At 38.1% G+C, this 21,744-nt stretch overlaps 1 protein-coding gene across 1 annotated transcript in view; it reads right to left on the minus strand.

Annotated features, from left to right (window-relative positions):
- Positions 1-15,640: 15,640 nt before the first annotated feature.
- The window catches only part of frmd6 (FERM domain containing 6), a 118,992-nt gene continuing 112,888 nt past the window's right edge, over positions 15,641-21,744 (minus strand). Inside the window, exon 14 of the mRNA XM_059958061.1 lies at positions 15,641-16,893. Within this exon, the coding sequence (XP_059814044.1) occupies positions 16,606-16,893 (288 nt within the window). The 3' untranslated portion in view covers positions 15,641-16,605. The remainder of the gene's footprint in view (positions 16,894-21,744) is intronic.

The raw sequence follows: 21,744 nt of genomic DNA on the forward strand, positions 1-21,744 counted from the left end.
TTTGTGGCAGCAGTATATTGCAAAGACATTAAAGTTACTATTCATTACAAAATACATAATAGTACAAAATTATTGAAAAGGTAGAGTTCATGGGTTCCTGGAGTGTTCAGAAATCTGGTCGCAGAGGGGAAAAAGATGTTCCTAAATCACTGAGTGTGTCTCTTCAGCTATCAACACCCCAATGGTAATAACAAGAACAAGAATAATGGAATTTAATGCAGACAAGTGCAAGATTTTTCACTTCAGTAGGAGCAACCAGGGTAAGTCTTACAAGGTAGGAGTTTGGTAGATCAAGGAGATTTGGGAATACAGGTCCATAATTTGTTGAAAGTGGCGTCACAGATAGATGGGGTCATAAAGAAAGTTTTTGGTACATTGGCCTTCATAAACTACAGGAGATGGGGTGCTATGTTGTATAAGACGTTGATGAGGCCTAGTTTGGAGTATTGTCTTCATTTTTGGTCACCTACCTACAGGAAAGGTGAAAACAAGGTTGAAAGAGTGCAGAGAAAATTTACAAGGATGTTGCTGGGTATGGAAGACCTGAGTTATAAGGAAAGTTTGAATAGGTTAGGACTGTATTCTTTAGAACATATAAGATTGAAAGGAGATTTGATAGAGGTATACAAAATTATGAGAGGGAAAGCTAGGGTAAATGCAAGTAGGTATTTTCCACGGAGATTGGGTGGAACTACAACCAGAGGTCATGAGTTAAGGGTGAAAGGTGAAAAGTTTAAGGGGAATATGAGGAGAAGCATCTTCACTTAAAGGGTCCTGAGAGTGTGTTATGAGCTGCCAGTACATATGGGGCATGCGAGCTTGATTTCAACATTTAAGAGAAGTTTGGGTAGGCACATGAAGGTATGAAGGGCTATGGTCCTGGTGTAAGTCGATAGGAGTAGGCAGTTTAAATGATTTTGGTTTTAAAACATCACCAGTTTTAAATGGTGATGGGCCAGAGGGCCTATTTCTGTGCTGTAAGTCTCTGTGACTCTAAAAGGGCAATACCCCTGCTGAACATATTTAGTGATTTATGAATTGAATTGAATTGAATTGTCTTTATTTCTTATATCCTTCACACACACGAGAAGTAAAAATCTTTACGTTACACCTCCGTCTGAATGTGTAAAGTGTAAATTATAGTAATTTGTAATAAATAGTATGTACAGTAAGATATACAACATAGGTCAATATAGCTTAGAAATACGATTGTGTCAGCATGAGTTAATCAGTCTGATGGCCTGGTGGAAGAAGCTGTCCTGGAGCCTGTTGGTCCTGGCTTTTATGCTGTAGTACCGCTTCCCGGATGGTAGCAGCTGGAACAGTTTGTGGTTGGGGTGACTCGGGTCCCCAATGACCTTTCGGGCCCTTTTTACACACCTGTCACTGTAAATGTCCTAAATAGAGGGAAGTTCACATCGACAGATGCGCTGCGCGGTCCACACCACTCTCTGCAGTCTCTGCAGTCTCTGCACTCTCTGTCATTTTCCTGAGGCACTGTCTCTTGAATATGCCCTTGATAGTGGGGAGGGTTATGTCTGTGATGGAGATGGCCGAGTCTACAATCCTCTGCAGCCTCTTGTGACTCCATACTAGTGTCCGATGTAACCAGTCAGAATGCTCTCCACCTACACATCTATAGAAATTAGTATATATCTATATGAATAAGAGGCTCTGGCCTTCTCAGCTGATATCTTCAGTAAATAACATTCCCTTAAGTGGCTCAGTAGAGTTATATCAAATTCATAAGGCAATAACTGGTACAACATACATAGTTCACTGGATGTGAGTTCCTGACAGGACTATCTTTGTTTTTAGATTACTGCAGAATGAAAGGGAAGCAAAAGAATACTGTGGACCAACTGCTGTCAATCATGGAGTGAATTAGGTATCTCAAGAGTCAGAAATAGCCTTCTGCATGCATATTGCCTTGCCGGAGTAGCTGGCACTCAATATCGGGACCGAGCAAAGGGATGTCCATGAAGCTCAACTAAGAAGGCAGAGGGGAATGGATATAAAGCATATAAAGAGGAAAATGATGGAATTCATAACTATAAATTGTGCTAGCAAGATCCCTATGGAGAGCATAGTCAAGTCTTATGAGAAGTTAAAGCATCCTTTAATGCCTGGAGTTGCAAATGACAAACTACCATGGAAGTTCCATGAGTTTTGTGATGCACTATGGCAAACATGCAGATATTTACATATGAAATTTATGTGTTACAGCAAAAACATTTCTGTACACCAATTTCCTCAAGCATTATTTCTGTTTATTTTTTACAGGCCCAAACTATATAAAATTATAGTTGTGAAGAGTACTATTGATTTACACCAGTCATGTCACTTTATACATTTAGAACCCTCCTATTAGGTCTAGCAGAACACGACACCAGTTGGAGAGTAACTGCTTATCGCAGGTTATTAGCATTAGTTTCCTTTTTAGCAATTGTAATAATTAATAATACTCCATTTTCATTTCCTTTTGCATGAATACCTATTATCATGAAATAAAAACCACTGTAACTATCTAAATTCTTAAATAATGTTATGAATACTATTATGAATAAGATATTTAAATGAACATTTAATCTGAACTAAAGCAGAGATTGCAGGAACCACCCAGCAAATCAGGCAGTATCTGTGGAGAAAAAGAATAAACATTTCAGATCAATAACTTATTATCAGGTCTTTCCTAATAAAAAGTCATTAAAATGAAACAATAACTCCTTCTCTGTAGATACTGCATGGCATGCTGAGTATTTCCAGCATTCTCTGATTTATTTCAGATTTCCAACATCTGCTGTATTTTATCTTTGATTTAATCTGAGTACATTATAAAATTCAAAAACACTTGCTATAGAAGTTATTAGCAAAATTTAAAAGAATTAAATCTTGATTTAAATCAGCAATACCAGTATGAAGACGTTTGTATTAAACTTTGGGCTGGAGATACTGAGTTTGACTTACCACCTGAAGCCTGTGCATTCCCCCATCTGCTGAGCAGGCTCCGGCCCTGTATCGAAGGACAGGCGGAGCTGGTGAAAATGAATAACATTCTTCAGAACAATAATTGTTCCTAATGTGGAATCAATCTGCTTGACCTTCTGCACCCTTGAGACAGTCATGGCTTGGCCTCTTGCAGAATATATTTTAGTATCTTCATTTATTAACAACTTTAGTTACTGTAGATAAACCAATTTGGTACATTACAATGATAATTTATTTACAAAAAATCTTACATTAACTGAGGCAGCAGTATCAGGCAACATAGATGGAAATTCACAGCGTGCATGGCAGCTCCCATGGAGGTACAGAATTAAGGCTGCAGGTCAGTAAGGTTAAATGAGTTTGATCATTTACAGCATCTGCCATGAAGCAAAAAAATGCTAGCCAGAAAAATATTAGTAAAATCTGTTGTCCACCTCTTTATGACAAGATTTAACATAAAACCTGCTATTTAGAATACACAAAATAGAATGCAAGCTGATAGTGTAAAAAAAACTGTCTGCTTTATGCTTGGGTATTTACAATCTGATTCAGGAAAATGAGCTCCGCAGGAGATACATTCTCATTAGTACTATCAGTGCTATGTTCGGTACCTTAGCCAGTGGAAATTTGCAACTGTGTTTGATCCAGGAAATTTTGGACCACTGACCAAAGCTGACAACTTACAACTAATTTATTTGGATCAGCTAAACAGAAGTTCTTCTAAAGTTTACTTTGAAAAATGAGTGAAGCTGAAAACATTATTTTTTTTCAGAATCTTTCAGGAATTTGGCACCAGATGAAGGAAATGTGTTGAAGTGATCAGACACAACATTAATTCAACCTGCTCTTTCATTTCAAATTAACACAGTCTACTGCTGTTTCATATGCATTCCATTTTGCACAGTAAACTTAAAATACATACACCTGGAACATAATGTATAACATCTGCTTGTAAACCTGCTACAGTCTGGGCTTTGCATTTGATGATGTAGCTAGCTGGAACACTGAGAATTTGCAAGCAGGATAGATTTTAACACTACCATAAAGCTGGAATAAAGTTTGGACCATCCTAATACAGGAAACCAACTACCTTACAGGTGTTCTGATTGACAGTCATGCCACATGAAAATGTCATAGTGTATTTGGAGGATTATTCTTTAAATGAGTTCAGCTACATGTAGACTCCGACTGAAGTATGTGGAGTCAATGTAAATGCTCAGTGATTATTCTGACTAGTTACTAAACTCACTTCAGCTGGGTCGTGCTGCAAAATTTCATATTCAGCTCAAGGAGGATGGTTTTAAATAATTCATATTACTGTGTTATCTAACAGCACTTCCCTTTTTTGAAGGACTCAGTAGTCTTCAAGAATTGGTTTAACACAGGAAAACCAGAAATCATTAGATTTTGAGCAGAAAATATTTCACACATTTTTTCCAACAGGGTTTCTGGAGGAAAGGATAATTCAGTCTTGAATGCAGTTTGGAATAAGCAATCCACCTTGTCATCCAATAGGCTTTTCCACAATCTGCAGTCACATGACTGTCACACTTGAGTACAGCTCCAACAACAGCTGATTAACTTGCCACCATTTGGGACAAAGCAGAAGACCTGATTGGTTCCACCACCTCGACTGACAAGAGTGGCAAAAACATGGGAATACCTCCATCTTAATGTTCCCCTCCAATATTGTTGTTTGCAAATATATTGCTGTTCATTTGTTGGTCCTAGGTCAAAGTCATATAACTCTCCACTCAGCAGCTCTGTGTGAATGTCTACTACAGAAGAACTCTAATGATTCAAGAAAGTTGCTCAAAACTACCTTAAGGACAATGACAGATGTACAAATGATGGTATTACCAATGATACTCTCAACCTAAAACTAAAATAAGTCATACATACATAAAGAAAGAGAACTGGGAATAGTTTCCTATTCCTGTCCTGTCTCAGCCTGAAACATCGTCTTCCATTTAATCATTTCCATAGATGCTGCCTGACCTGCTGAGTTCCTCCAGCAATTTGCATGTGCTGCTATGGTCTCCTATAACTGCTTTCTATGAAGAACAACCCCCCATTACAACAAAAGTAGCCACAAGTACATGCCATAGAAAATTAATAGTTTTAATGAAAAGATTAGATCCTCATGTGGACATATGAAACTTCCAGCATGAATTGGAGTAGACATCATAACCAGTAAAATCCCTTGTTCTTTCAACTCCTATTAAAGCTATCGCTTGCACTTGCTTAGTCCACTGTATTTCTAGTATAAAGATTTTGTATTAGTTTTCTCTTGGTCACCAATCTATTGCGTTAAGGATTTATTTCACTCAGACTACAAATAATATTTCTATAATGCTACTCAATGAAACAAACAAGAACATAATTTCAAAGATGTGCAGAGGCCAACTTGCCAATTTGAGTCATCTTGGCAATAAGGATTATTTGTTTAAAGACGTCATATTTATTGAGCATGAGATATGATGCCATATCTATTGAGCAGTGAGCTTGAGATTAGTGCTGAAAAATCATTCTATTTGTTATCCTAACTTTTCTTCCCCTGACGCAACACAAAAAGACATTGTTAACAGCACTGGTTCCTGGAGGTTTGTTTTATGCAGAAGTGAATATAATAGGGAGGTTTTTTTAAAAATTGTCACATTACACTGAAAAACTTGCCTTGCATATCATTACGTAACTTCATTGAGGTAGTTTAGTTACAGAGCAGGCAAAAATGAAGGAGCCTTAATGAGGTAGATTGTGAAGTTAAGAGTCCACCTTAAAGAACTAGGAAACCATCCATCAGTCTTATAACAACAGGCTAGAAACTAACTTCGAGCCTACCAGGCTATCTGGGGTGAAGGTGGTTTTGATTTTACCAGCTGCTTCAGTGAGGCATCGCAAAATCTAGACAGATACAATGGATGGAACCTGGCTAACATTATATTTATAATGTATCTTTAATGTGGTAAAGTATCCTAGGGAGCTTCACACCAACAGAATGAGACAAGAATTTGTGCTGATTGCTAAGACGTGTTGGTCAAAATGTTATTCAGAACTGAGGCCTAAAGAAGATCACATATATAGAAAGATGCAGGTGGGGTACACTTTCATGACTGCTGGCCCGTTGGAGAGTTCTTCTTGAGGTGTTGTTATAAGGTGAAGTCAGGAAGAGGGGAGGAGTGAGACACGGCAAATTAAGTTTAAAATAAAATCATCTCGATCAGAGGTTCCCAACCTGTGGTCCACAGACCCCTAAGTTAATGACTGGGGTCCAGGGCATAAAAAGGTTGGGAAACCCTAATTTGGAGGAAATAGAGAAAAGGAGACCAATGAGGAGCAATAATTGGACTGCACCGCAGAGCTTAGAGCTTGGAGCCCATGAGGACAACTGAGACGCCACTGGAAAAATCAAGTCCTCCCACACTTGGACACAGAAAGCAGCAAGGTGATTGACTGGTAAAAGTGATTTTGATCATTGATCAAAATGCATAATTCTATTAGTCAACACAATCATGAAATGATATTTGCTGCATTAAATCTGATAGCGAATTCACTTCAAGTTATTAGGCCATCAGCTTACATTCATAAAAGCTGCTTAGTTTATTAAATCTTGCAGTATATGGGAAGAGCTACATTGAAATTTAATCATAATTGTGAAATCCTCTGGATGGATTGCCAGGACCTGGAACATTCATTCATTCCTTATGAGCCGTGTCGTATTGTATGACGTGGACGATCATGGTCTTCCCTTGAGCTTGGTTGTTCTTAGGGTCAAATTTTTCTATAGAAGTGGTTTGCCATTGCCTTCTTCTGGGCACTGGTTTTATAACACCGGTGACACCCCCGCCATTATCAACACTCTTCAGAGATTATCTCCCTGGCTTCATTGGCTGCATAACCAGGATTTGTGATATACACCAACTGTTCATATAACCATTCACCATCTGCTCCCATGGTTTCATGTGACCCTGAACAGGGGGCTAAGCAAGAGCTACCCCTTGCCCAAGGGTGACCTGCAGGCTGGTGGAGGAAAGGAGCACCCTACACCTCCTTTGGTAGAGACATATCTCCACCCCATCACCCAACCTGGAATATAGGAAAATAATAAGAGCAGGAAGGGTGACATCATGAAAGAGGTCAAACACCAATCATACCCCCTTATTTGAGTGACTCTGTCAAATATTTCTAATCATATTAATACATTCCCTTCTTTGAAATATTATCTGCACCAAAATGAATTTACCTAAACCTAAGCTTAAATGAATAATCAAACTTGAAACCGATGTCTAACACGGGCCTGCTTCAAAGATGAAGACAAAGATGACTGCAGATGCTGGAATCTGGAGAAACTTGGCAGGTTGAGCAACATCTGCGGGAAGAAAATAACTACACCAGAAAATAGTATGGCTAGGGAAGGTAGCGAGTATAAATAGGAATGGGAACTGGTGAGACAGGCACCGGTAGTTACTGGTGGATCAAGGTAGTATGAAAGTAAAGATGAAAGGATGATGGACAGATGGAGTGTGATGGGGGAGTAGTATTTGAAGGGGTGTCTGGGAGGCAGGAAGTTGAACGTTGTGAGGATGCAAGCAACTAACAGACTGATAGAAGTAACGTTCTCCACACTCACCTTCATCTCTACAATTCTCTTCACCTGCCTCCACCTATCAAGCTACATTTTGATGGGCTGAACTTAGCTGGTTGTCCAGTTGGCTGAAATGAGATCTTTGTGTCCTCCTGACATTTTTCGTACCCTTATCTCCCATTTTGCTTAGGTAATCAGTTGAGGTGTTGTTGTGCATAGCGTGACCCACATCATTGGGGAGTAGCTAATTATTGAACTATGACAACTTGCACTTAGACTATACCTTTAATGACATAAGAGGAATAGTCACTTCACTCTTGAGAACAAATGAAATAAGGATACATTAGGAGGGGTGAGTAGATTTTGACAGAGCAACAGATTGACAAAGGCCAGATAGATTGCAAAACTTGAAAAGACACTGGTTCAGTCTGGGATAATGGCCAGGAAAGGGATGGAGTGATATAAATCCATATCATTTGTGGCAGAACTGAAGACTTCTCATTTCCCAATTTTAATATTGAATTGTTATAAAAACTCCCATGGTTCACTACAGCTTTTGAAGGAAAAAATCTGCTGTCCATACTTGGCTTAGCTTGAATGTGATTTTAAATTCAAAAAAATAGTAGATTGTTAAATGCCTTCTGCAAGTCACGCAGTTGAAAAGCAATTAGGAATTAGGAATGAGCAATAAACGCTGCCCTTGCCAGTAATAACCCAATCCCAATATGTAAATTGGAATCTCAGGAGAAAGATAAATCAGCTGGTTGAGTTGTGTCAAAACAACAAACTTGCACTCAACATCAGTAAGACCAAGAAATTGATTGTGGACTTCAGGAAGGGAACACACGCCAGTCCTCATCGAGGGATCAGCAGTGGAAAGGGTGAGCAGTTTCAAGTTCCTGGGTGTCAGCATCACAGAAGATCTATCCTGGCCCCAATCTATTGATGCAATTATAAAGAAGACATGGTGGTGGCTATGTTTCATTAGGAGCTTGAGGAGATCTGATCTGCAACCAAAGACTCTCGCAAATCTCTACAGATGTACTGAGGAGAGCATTCCAACTGGTTGCATCACAGTCTGGTGTGGAGGGGCAACTGCACAGGGTCAGAAAGCTGCATTAAGTTGTAAACTCAGTCAGCTGCACCATGGACAATATCCTCCCCAGCATCAAGGATGCCTTCAAAAGGTGACGCCTCAAAAAGGCAGCATCCATTATTAAGGAGTGCCAGCACCGGGGACATGCCCTTGTCTCATTGCTGCTATCGAGGATGAGGTACAGGAGCTTGGAGACATCCACTCAACGTTTCAGGAACAGCTTCTTCCCCTCCACCAGCAGATTCCTGATTGGACATTGAACCCATGTATACTACCTCACTTTTTTCCCTGCTTTTTGGTCTCTTTTAGAACAACTTATTTTATATATTTTTATTGAGTCTTATTGCATTTTATAGTTTTATTATGTATTGCAATGTACTACTGCCACAAAACAACAAATTCTATGACATATACCAGCAATATTAAACCTGATTGTTTCAAATTAAATAAACAATCATTTTGAGTCAGTTCACCCAATACAAATATTAACTGTATTAACTAATATTTTAAAGAGTAATTGTAAGAAAGGAATTTACTAAATTTTATTTGAAATTATTTCCAGATCTCCTTTTATTTTATTTCTATCTGTGCACAAATTTTGTATCTCTAAAGTTCAAAGTGACTGTTCATATCCTGCACACTTCTTGAGGACTGGTGTATATTATACTCCTAAAATCAGATTTCCCTACGAAGTGCACACAGATATAATGTACTGGCTAATACTCGCCAAACACCTAGTACAAGGTCACTGAACCTATCACCTTAAGGAAACCTGACATTCCAGTATAAATAAAAGTAAATGGATGTTGCAGTTCCTTAGATACTGTACTTAATTTAGGAGTTATCAATTGAACTTAAGGAATATTCTATCATATTACCCTGGCAAGCAAATATGTTTCCTTCTGTGTCAGGGATCGTTATCAGCATATTTGTATTATTCAAGTAATTTGAGAGGATTAAATTTAGTGAGCGCTTCTTTTAATTCAGACAATTCTGATATATATTTAATACTAGAATACATTGAAAATTATTAATGTTTGAGCTATTACTTTCAAATATGAATGTACAAGACCCCCTGTGCTATTTTCAACTAGTTTCCCAACCTACCCTGCCACATTCAATAATTTAAGCATACATACCCAAGATCCATTTCTCTGTTCTTTATATCCTTTTTAGAACGTGTCCCCTCCAGTTTATGTTACCTCTTCTCATTCTTAATACTAAAACAGAACCACTTTGATTTCATGGAGGTAAATTTCATTCTCGCACCTACCCCACAGTCTATTCATAATCGCCTGCTATCCTAATTGGAGTTCCCATTGGATCTAAAGTCTCTCCAGGGCTGCACCATGGTAATCCACATTGTGGGTCTTTTGGCTGTAGGTGCACACTGCTTACATTGGTACCTTTAAGAGGATACATAACCCATATACTTCAAAGGTGTCTATCAAGACTTCACACTATGCCAGAAACCTGGCAATTATAGCACAGCAATAAAATGGAGAGTCTGTCTTTACGAACGAAACTTACCACTGTAACCTGGCTGACTTGGTTCATACAGGACATAAGGACATATGGCATGTGTTGACAGACTGCCCTTATCCTGTGCTCTTTTTCCATCAGCACCTGATGAAAAGGGAAGAAAACGGCTTCTGTCGCATCCAACGGGAGGCAGTAAGGGGGCATAATAGTTTTCCAGTTAAACTGTTTTAATATTCTCCATTGTTACTTTACATCACTGTTGGCATCATTGTTGTCCAGTGTTTTAACCCAAATTCTTTTCTCAACTTCTCAAAATTCTATTCTCTCTAAAGTTTACTGTGGTCACCAACTTGTGCTCCTGTAAATTAGTATCTTCCTCCTTGTTTTTTCTTATCACATCTTTCATTTCCCAATCAAGTGGCAAAGCCTCTGTAACTGTATACGGCTCAATCCATCTTTACTGACCAAAAATGATAAAGATCATAAAGACCACAAAGATGCAGTTGAGATGTTCTTCTGATATTGCATTATGACAAAATTATTAACATATTTGCAGAGTGTTGGGATAGGAAATTAACATTTGAAATATTAACAAATGATTGTTTAATGGATGTACCCTATCTGACTATGGTACTGTTTGTAAAAACCTTATTTTCAGTTTGAACTGTAGAGAGTCTAGAAACAAAGGCTACTAATACTTTTCAATTTGGCTGCCCTCACTTGCCTGGCAGGATAAATGGGAGCACATGTGTGAAGCTGGTGTGGCATGAACATCATAGTTTCACTCGTTCTTGAAGCAAGACCTCTTAGTATTAAATGATATAACAAAGGAAGCTACTTGGCAAGCTATGCTTGTACCAGCAGTTTCAGAAAGGCGCGCAATTTTATTTCACATCCCTGCCCTTTTCCCTCTAATCATTCGATGTCAACCCCAGTGCATGCTAATAGTTTTTTGAATGTTCATGTTCCTATCATTCTTCCAGAAAATGCATTTTAATATCTTAACTTATTAAAACTTCTAAAAATTTTGCTAGTTCCTTTATCAGATATTTTTAATCCATGTATCCTGGATACTGGCTAAGTTGTCACTTAAACCAGTAAAGTCTCACTTAAATTCCAGGTACTCCATTTGTCATAATTAACCTTATAAAATCTAGGGCTGATAGTCTCCATATAAATTTCTAAACAGACTTATAATTTTCAGAATTGAATCTACATGAACAATTTCCTTTAAATGCATCAGAGTTGCAAGCTTATAAGGAGTACTTAATTTATAAAAAGCTCTGCAAGTTATAATTAGTCAGTATACATGGAATAATTAATGCTCTAAATGTTAGCAGCTTGTGCAAATTTTATTTAGGGAAAAGCAGAGATAGAAGAAAGTCTGAAAATGCTGGAAGTCTGAGACCCTTCACCAAATTCCTGATGAATGGTCTTGACCCCATATGTCAATTGTTTATTTCCCTCCATAGTTGCTGACTGACCTGTTGAGTTCCTTCAGCACTTAGTATGCATTGCATATAGGAAAAACACCTGGCTACTAATAATTGTCAAGAGGTTCCTTTGCTGAAGCCAATAGAAAAACATAAACATGAGGAAATGTGCAGATGCTGGAAATCCAAGCAATGCACATAAAATGCTGGAGGAACTCAACAAGCCAGGTAGCACCTTTGGAAAGGAGTGAACAGTCAAGGTTCAGGCTGAGACACTTCATCAGGACAAATACTGATATGCTGCATCACAACATATAACAGTAATGAATCCTAGCACATATTTTTAGTGCTGACCTTTTTAAGGATTCTCTGACTGCTAAAGTTCCCAAATTTATAGTGACCTGCTTTACGTTGTGATTTACTTTTTGTTCCCACCACTGCCATTGCCCATCAAAAAGGAAAGAAGTGGAACATTCTGAAATCTTTCTGATATGGACAATCATTTTCCTGGTGAACCCAAAGGAAATAGGAGGAAAATAATAGTCAAAGAAATTGAAGAAAAAATTCAGAGTTATTTTTTAATGAAGAGTTGTTAAGAGCTAAAACACTTTCTGGAAGGGTGATATACATAGGGAGAGTCAATTTCTCCAGAGCAAATCACTCTATCTACTCTGAAATATGGAAATAAGGTACTATCTATTGCTTCTACGTGATATTCTAATTAAGCCCCCTTAATGGCTAACCAACCAACAATTATACCGTGACATTGCCCTGGAACTCACATCAAAATCCATGTGGTGTCAAAAAACCCATTATTACACAAATTACGAAGTCTTTTCAAAATTAAAACAGAACACTGATAGTGGCAAACATATTGACATTTTATTATATAATGGCATTTGTACCTCAAAGATACTATTGGACTTCATTTTTCTTTTAAAGTAGTTCAGATACAGATTGAAAAATGCTCTTTTTTCTTTACATATCCTGACAGAATCTCCTTTCACAGAAAGGAACCTTTACAGTTTGTGCAACTATTATAGGAAAGGATATGAAATGTAGCAAACATTTTTATAAGCTATTGAAAAGTTGGCCATATTTATGCATAAATCCTGGTTTGCGAACAAATGACAAGCAGCTATTCAGCACAATTCCAGAGTAATGCTCAAGTTCTATAAAACATAACAAAAGAAATTGAAACTGCAAGCATGACTGAGGATTGCACGTTTGCAAGAGATGGAAGTCTGATTATTTTGAAAAATAATCCATTAGTGTAGAACTTTCTAAAGCAATTTACAACTTACAGGAAATTTGAAGCTGACACACCCATTGGCTATATAATTCAATAAGTTTAACTGAACCTCCTTGAGACAGCAATCTTGTCCAACTTTAATTAACATTGAATGATAACGATGCAAATAGGGACCCTTTTCCTATTATTATGTGAGCAGTGGATGTGCGCATTATTTAACCTGTACCCTCTAACTTCTACTTGCCTTTTCTCATTAGCGATTTGGAATCTCTATACCAAAAATCTTGAAAGGTGACAGGTTAATTCTGAGTAACACACATTAATAAGTTCTTAGCTTCAAATGGGCAGATCAACTGTCCTAGAGCAATTTGCACAAAGGACCAACTGAGTCAGCAACAACTGTGCACTTGATGAAGAACTGACAAACACAAAAATATAAATTTTAAGGAAAGATTTAAAATTTTAAAAAAATTTACTTTGCTAAATGACAATCGACATCAAAGTGTCGAATGTCTCAATAAACTTGTCAGTTAATGTATGGAGTCTTTGATAAATTTGGTGTTCCTTTAAATTCTACATAACTAATCAGTACTGTATCTTGCATGTTAGTCTTAACAGAGTTAATTTTCAACCAGATTGCCCTGGACACTTGAGTTGAACCTTCTGTCATAGCTCTTTCATATGCAGCTATACTTGTACTGAGAATTTCACATCCATGGAAAAGATAGATTTGTATATACTTGTTTAAAGAATGCAATTTTGTGCTATACCCTAACAGATAGTTATATTTAGAAATGGGGGCATGTTGAGGAATACTGATTGCTAAGATCTACGAGTGAGAATTTTAACATTGTCCTTGCAGCCCAAATGTTTCCAATTGAAGCCAAATTTCCCTGTCATTACTAGTAGTTATGAAACAATGTCTTGTACTGTGAAGACTTGTGTTCCAGTTTAGGATAGCACTAATTATCATTTGGTATTATTTCATTAACATAACTTGCATACAATTCTTGAGAAATATGAAATCCTAATAATTCAGTAACCTCATCTTAACTTTGTGGATAAATTACTGATTTACTAATGAGGACATTGTTCACATGCAGACTTAGGATTTATTATTAAGATTTAAAATACGAGTTTCATAAAGTTTAAGCATGAAGACCATTTTCGAAATGTGATTTAAACCATAGAAAAAAATTAATTTTCCATGGAATACAAGGAAGACCAATGTCTATTGACCATTCACAACTGTCCTTGAAAATATTGTGAGTTGTTTAGTTAAAATGCTGCAGTTTGTGTTGTAGATAGTTCCACAATGCTGTTCAGTCAGGAGTTCCAGGATTTTTGACCACAGAAAAATGAAGAATTAACAATGTTTCCCAATTAAACATGAACATGGAAGGTGGTGGCAATAGAAGATGCAGTTGAAGAAGCCTCAAAGAAAAAACATTTCATCCAGTGGACAACTATAGCAATGGTCTGCTGATGAGTAGGAAGTTAATGCTCCAAATGGACATTATTCAATTAAGCCTCTTGTCCTTGATATCATCAGTCTTCTTCTATTGATGGAATTGCAACAATCCACCAAATGGATACTATTCTGACCATTACAGAACATCCTGTTTCTGATACATTCTTGGAGCCTTAAGATATGTTTAAACATGATATCCAATGATAAGTTTTCATGAATACAACTTAATATTATTTGATCATTCATTCAGTGACAGCATTAGGAATTTTTAAAAAGTTACAAAGAACAGAAAACTCTAAAAGACTGATGAAAACCTCAAGTTCATCTATCTAGTCACTGAGTCCAACATGACTTGGTGATTGGTTTAATGTATTTTAATGAAAATAGAAAGAATGAGTTCATCTTTGTTCAAAATTATGTCACCAATCTTCCTTGACGTAATGTCATTCCTCTCAATCGCTGCTGAAACCAAAAGCACACTTATGAGAAGGGAAAGAGTAATCCAGAATTTCCACATGGCCAGTTCACTCACTGACACAGACACAAATCTGAACTACAAATATTAACCTCATTAGTTTATAATACTGCTTCCACGCCTGCTAACGATTGTCATAATACTGCTAAAAATTGCACTGACCTTAACAGCTACTTGATTAATATAATTTCATGTAAAAATATCCATTATATAAAAATACCAATAAACAAGTTTTATATCAAAAAATATTTTAAGAAACTATTCCAGTTGCAAAAACACAGCTAAATGTTAATATGGTAACCATTAGTGTATTGCAAAACACTGATGAGATTGAAAATCAGCTATTTGATAACCACACTACTTCACTTTACAAAGCAAATTCATTCTAATAGTTTTTCTGCCTCAATGTAAACACCAGTTCGTCTTAATTAACAAAAGATTTCCTATGACATATTCCATTAATTTCCTTATCAATTATTATACCTGTAGTACAACTTAAATTTGATAGGTACCAAAATCTGTTCAAACTTTATCCATCTCCTGCCATTTCTGTGAATCTCTTCATTTACACGAGACTATTTTTTAATATTGGTATTCTTGATGCTAGTGCTTGAAATGAGCACTTGTCTGACATAATATTTTATATCATACAAGAACCATTGTACCTAGGTACAGTGATCTAAACTGTGGCTAATAATTTACATTGGATTAGATACAATAGCTTCAAGAAATATAGTGGAGCAGAAATTTGGGTGGAATTCACCCTTGCTCCCATGTGCTAAATGGACAATATAGCTGCAGCTGAAATCAATGGAACTGCATCCTGGAAATATCAAGCATGAAGTGTGTATGACCAAGGACAAATCTATCCTGGTTTATTGCATAACTATATTAAAACAAAAATAACATATATGTGATTCAACCCTTTTGCATTCAAAACTCTTTGATATATGAATCCATTCCTTGGTACACTGATACTTAGTGAGGCTTATCCACGCTTCCCAGCAGCTTTACTTTTGTTAATACACAAATCCTCTCTGCTTCAAAACTTGCACTGTCTCTGGTCACCTGCCACCACGTTTACATAGGTTATCTTTCCATTAACTGGAATTAACCAACTAATTGGAGTGAAATTCAACCCCGCCACCAATCCCAAGTCAAATAAATCCCCACAGCATCTGCAATATTCTATTATACATCTTGTATTATTGACGATAGTGGGAGTCAGTGGACAGACAATTCTGATTGTCACTGCATACATACACAACCGACAAATGAGCAAAGGTACAGGATCACGACACAGTAAGGTTCACAGTACCAAGGTCATGTCTACGCATTCAATGGGACACTTTGAAGTTGATCAACAACATAAAATGAAGCCTCTAACACATGTGGTAAGAACACTAAGGTTCCACTAAATTGTAACATTTAAACTATTCTGCTTGGTTAAAAATATCTGTAGAAAGATCTGTCTGTGTAATACTGAACACAATGGATTTGATTCTCCACAGAAAAGTAAGTGTGCAAAGAATTCCCGTAGGCTTGCTTTACCCGAAAGTTCTTTCTCAGACTTGCAAAAATATACATCTTAGATTCCGAATGAACATTTTCTTTGGTTTCTTGACATCCATTACTTTGTCAGCTGTTTTTGTCCAAAACATGGAAGAACTGCAGAGTGTAAATTGTTTATTGGCAAGCTGAAATAAAAAAAAGATTTGCTGCTTGATAGAAGTGTCAGGTAATGGCTTTGAAAGGTCATTGTGAACGCAGTAGGCAGCCAGGCATACCGTACATTTCACCAATGCATAGTTAAATCTTAATGCTCAGACTACAAATTCAGGAACAGAGTCATCCGCTGTGAGGTCCAGAGATGAATATTTGCTTGTTCGTTTGACTATGAATGGGTCTTTTGTTGAACTGTACTGCTCTGCCAAGCAGCGGTTACAGCAATTACCTTCCTCACTCAGATTATGAGCGCAACCAAATGTGTAGCTCTGAGCAGCGTCTTGGCTAAGGGTGGTTATCTCCATAAAATCCTTCTGGTAAAGGCGGATGTCATCCAGGCTCTGACTGTGCCGGTCTGAGGAGCTCTTTGGTTTTCTGCACACGGGCTGCATATATATTTAAACAAATACGTTAGCCACAGATCACTCAAAAGACTTCCAAATCTGAAATACTCTTGACACTCAAAAGTTTCTATTAATTCATTCCCCACAAAAAAATAAAATGTTGCAAAAAAAAAAATAGTGACAGGAAACTCCTGATTGGTGTATCCGGTCAGATTTCAAATGATGCATTTAATATTTGATTCCACTCAACAAAAGTCAATAAATACTCAGACGTTATAAATAAATTCTTTTAGGTTGATGTCAAGACTTTCTTACCTCAAGCAGTAAAGTTATATTCACACAATCAAGCACAAGATGTCTGGTCAGATTAATCGAGAAAGAAAGATGATGTCAATGCAGATAAACTTACTTAGTTTGGATTTTGGATTACACCAGGGGTTTCAAGTCAAATAGTATAAGCCCCCTCATATAGCTTTACATAATATGTATGCCTTAGCTTTAGGTTATGTTACCATTATGTTTATGTTACCATTCCTGCTCTGTAACTACTGCATGGATGATTATGGTACAGTTTAAGAATGCAGGGTGCTGCTTATTCAGCATTTAGGCTTTGTTTGCAAACAGAAGCTGTTTATAGAATCTATGTATAGCCTTTACCTACCTCGAACCTCAGATCATTATAAAAGTGGAGTATACGGAGGATATTTCTCAGAGAAGGGAAAACCAATGCCAGTAATTTATTTGGACTTTCAAAGGCCCACATTAAATGTTGGTGAACAAGTTTAAAAGTTCAAAGTAAATTTATATCAAAGTATACATATATCACCATATATATGTATACTTGAGGTACATCTTCTTGCAGGCACACTCAATAAACATTAGCATAATAACCACAACAGAATGAACGAAAGACTGCACCAATTTGGACATTCAATCAGTGTGCGAAAAACAACACACTGCATACACAAAAAGAAATAACATTAATAAACAAATATGCAATAAATATCAAGAACATGAAGAGTCCTTGAAAGTGAGACCATTATTTGTGAGTACATTTCAATGATGGGACAAGTGAAGTTGTCCCCTTTGGTTCAAGAGCCTGATGGCTGAGGGTTAATAACTGTTCCTGAATCTGGTGGTGCGAAACCTGAGATCACTGTACCTTCTTCCTGATGGCAGCAGTGAGAAGACAGCATGACCTGGGTGGTGGAGTCCCTGATGATGGATGCTGCTTTCCTGCAACAATGTTTTGTATCGATGTGTTCAATGGTGGGAAGGGCTTTACCCACGATGGACTGGGCTGTATCCACTACTTTCTGTAGGGTTTTCCGTTCAAAGGCATTGGTTTTTCCATAGCAGGCAGTGATGCAGCCAGTCAATGTACTCTCCAATACACACCTATAGAAGTTTGTCAAAGTTTCAGATGTCATGCTGATTCTCTGCAAACTCCCAAGTAGAAGCACTGCCTGGCTTTCGTCATAATTGCACTTACGAGCTGGGCCCAGGACAGGTCCTTTGAAATATAACACCGAGTAATTTAGTTGCTGATCCTCTCGCTGACAAAGATTGACTTATGGACCTCTGGTTTCCTTCTCTTGAAGGCAATTATCAGCTCCTTGGTCTTGTTGAAAATGCGCGAGGTTGTTGTTGTAGCACCATTCAGCCAGATTTCCAGTTCCCCTCCTATATGCTGATTCATCACCACCTTTGATTCAGCCTACAACAGTGGTGTTGTCAGCAAACTGGAATTTGGCATTGGAGCTGTGCTTAGCCAAACAGTCGTAAGTGTAAAGCGAGTAGTGCAGGGGGCAAAACACATAGCCTTGTGGTGCAACTGTGCTAATACAGATCATGGAGGAGATGTTATTGACTCTACAAGTGAGAAAACCATGGATCCAATTGCACGAGGAAGGTTTGAGGTCAAGGTCTTGGAGTTCGTTGATGGGTTTTGCGGGGATGATGGTATTGAATGCTGAGCTGTAGTCGATAAAGAGCATCCTGATGTATGGATTTTTGCTGTCCCGATGTTTCACAGTTGAGGGAAGAGCCAATGAGATGGCATCTTTGCGGACCTGTTGCTCTGCTAGGCAAATTGGAGCGTATCTACTTTGGTTCTCAGGGACGAGTTGGTGTTTCATTACCAACCTCTCAAAACACTTCATAGTGGATGTAAGTACTACTGGATGATAGTCATTAAGGCAGGTTACCACATTCTTCTTAGGCACCAGCATAATGGAAGCCTGCTTGAAGCAGCCGGGACAAAGTGAGAGGTTAAAGATTTCAGTGAACACTCCAGACCAGGGGTCAGCAACCTTTACCACTGAAAGAGCCACTTGGACCCGTTTCCCACAGAAAAGAAAACACTGGGAGCCGCAAAACCTGTTTGACATTTAAAATGAAATAACACTGCATACAACATTTTTTTTGCCTTTATGCTATGTATAAACAAACTATAATGTGTTGCATTTATGAAATTGATGAACTCCTGCAGAGAAAACAAAATTACATTTCTGCATGCAACAAAAACATTTTGAACTCCGAAAAAAAGACGTTGGGTTGAAGGTTACTTTTAAGTAAAATACTCAATGTCTATTTGAGTTCTTCTTGTATTTATGAAAAACGCTGAACTTAAATTTTCCGCCAGCAGCAAACCAAAATTAACGTCAGCCAGCTGTCAACCTGAAAAATAAAAGGACTATTTCACTGAACAATGAAAAAATATGAATATTCCTAAAATAATAGGCAATTAAAATATGTATCATACTTGGTTAATGGGATTTCTGCTCCTGGACCTCAGCGCACAGCATCTGCACATCAGGGCTGTATGACGTCACCTTCATCTTTACACAGGATCGCAAGCTGTCATCTGTGAGGCGTGCACGATGTTTGTTTTTAATAAAGTTCATGTTGGAGAACACCTGCTCACATACATATGTGGATCCAAAGATCGTCAGGACTCCAAGCGCATACTTTTTAATGTTTACATAAATGTCGGGGATAGCATTCCATGTTTCGAACACAAGTTTGTCCGGTTTAGGGAGGTTTTCAATATCACTCCATTTGTGATTCTGAGCAAGAACGGACTTCTGACGGGCAACATCTTCAAGCTCTGCTGTCAAGCGTCTAAACTTGGACACCCATATGTCTTTGTCGGCTATTTCGGCCAGTTCCATCTCAAGATCAGGTTTACTCACACCTGCCAATGCAGTCGTATTCAGTAGAGATGAATCGATGCTTGGGGGAGTGACCGGGAAGGATAATGTGTTTTTTTCCTCTCTGAACTCACAGAAGCGTTTCCCAAACGATGTTTGCATTGCGATGATTGCAGAATGTAAATACTCCGAACTTATCATGTCGTGACCTTGTTTGAACTCTCTCAAATTGGGGAAGTGAGACAAAGTGCCTTTCTGTCAATCTCTGGCAAGCACTGTCAACTTGCGCTCGAATGCCAAAACTCCTCCAACATGTGTAGGGCTGTACGTCCTTTCCCCTGAAGAGCTGTGTTCAGCGTGTTCAGGTGCGCTGTCATGTCTACCATGAAGTGTAGCTTTTCCAGCCCTTTGCTGCCCAGGAAAGTTTTCACTTCTTCCAGACACGCGACAAAGCGTTTCAGCACCTCCCCTCTGGACAGCCACCGGACTTTGTTGTGCAGCAGGAGATCAGAATATGTGCTTTCCAGCTCGTCCAGTAACAAACGGAATTGACGGTGATTTAAACTTTTTGCCATTATTTTATTGACAATCTGAATGACAACATCCATTACTTCTGTGCATTCCGGAGGAAATGTTTGAGCGCACAGTGCCTCTTGGTGCAAGATGCAGTGAAAAGTCAGCAGCTTTCTGTCCAGCGACTTCTGCAGTAAAGCCACAATTCCCTTGTGCGTTCCCGTCATATTCGGTGCCCCCATCAGTAGCTACTGACATCAGGTGGGTAGTCTTTATTCCTTTGGCTCTTAAATAATTCAAGACAGCCTCACAGATGTCCTCCCCCCGTGTTTGGTCTTTTAGAGGTATCAACTCAATCAGTTCTTCCTGTGGCCCGGCAGAGTTTACATACCGGGAGAACAACGCTATTTGTTCAATATCACCTTTGTCTTTAGACTCGTCACAGGCAATCGAGTAGGCCACAGCTGAATTGATGTCTTTAATTTGCTGTCTTGTGATGTCTTCTGCCATTTTTATGGTTCTATCTTTGACAGTCTTTGCAGAGAGGGGCATATCCCTGATTTTCTGCACAATTTCACTCTTGTTTTTAAAGTACGTGAATAGATATTCTGAAATCTTAATGAAAGATTCTTTTATATATTCACCATCTGTAAACTGCTTCCTGTGCCTGACTATTTCCTGAGCGGCAATATAACTCGCGTATGTCGTTGATTTTCCAGACTTCATCCATTGCTTGAAATGATTTTTGCTCAGATCAACCTTCCGCATCAGTTCCGAAACGGCTTTTTTGCTCTCATCTCCATCCGGATATTTTTGAGCAAAGGCTGCGTGATAATTCTAGAAATGCTTTGCAACATTTGACTTTTTGTTGTTTGCTAGTTTCTCATTGCATATTAAGCATACCGGTAAACCAGTCTCGTCAACAGTGAAAGCAAATGAATCTGTCCACGTATCATTAAACGTTCTGTTTTCTTCAGTCACTTTTCCTTTTTTAGAATTCTCCATAGTTGGCCTACCTTGGATCGAAAAATTAAAGAAATCGCGCACTGACGGGTGTCAGGTATTGGCAATGGTGACGTATATTAATAGCGATAAAAACACGTTGTAGCGGTGTGCTCACGCAGTCAGTAAACTGCAGTCGAATAACTTTATTCGAACTAAACAGCCTTGCTTTTAAGCCTCCCTCAACCTGGCCCCCATGGGCGCGGATGCTGCAAAAAACCAATTA

Source organism: Hypanus sabinus, chromosome 2, assembly GCF_030144855.1.
Source record: "Hypanus sabinus isolate sHypSab1 chromosome 2, sHypSab1.hap1, whole genome shotgun sequence".
NCBI lineage: Eukaryota > Metazoa > Chordata > Chondrichthyes > Myliobatiformes > Dasyatidae > Hypanus > Hypanus sabinus.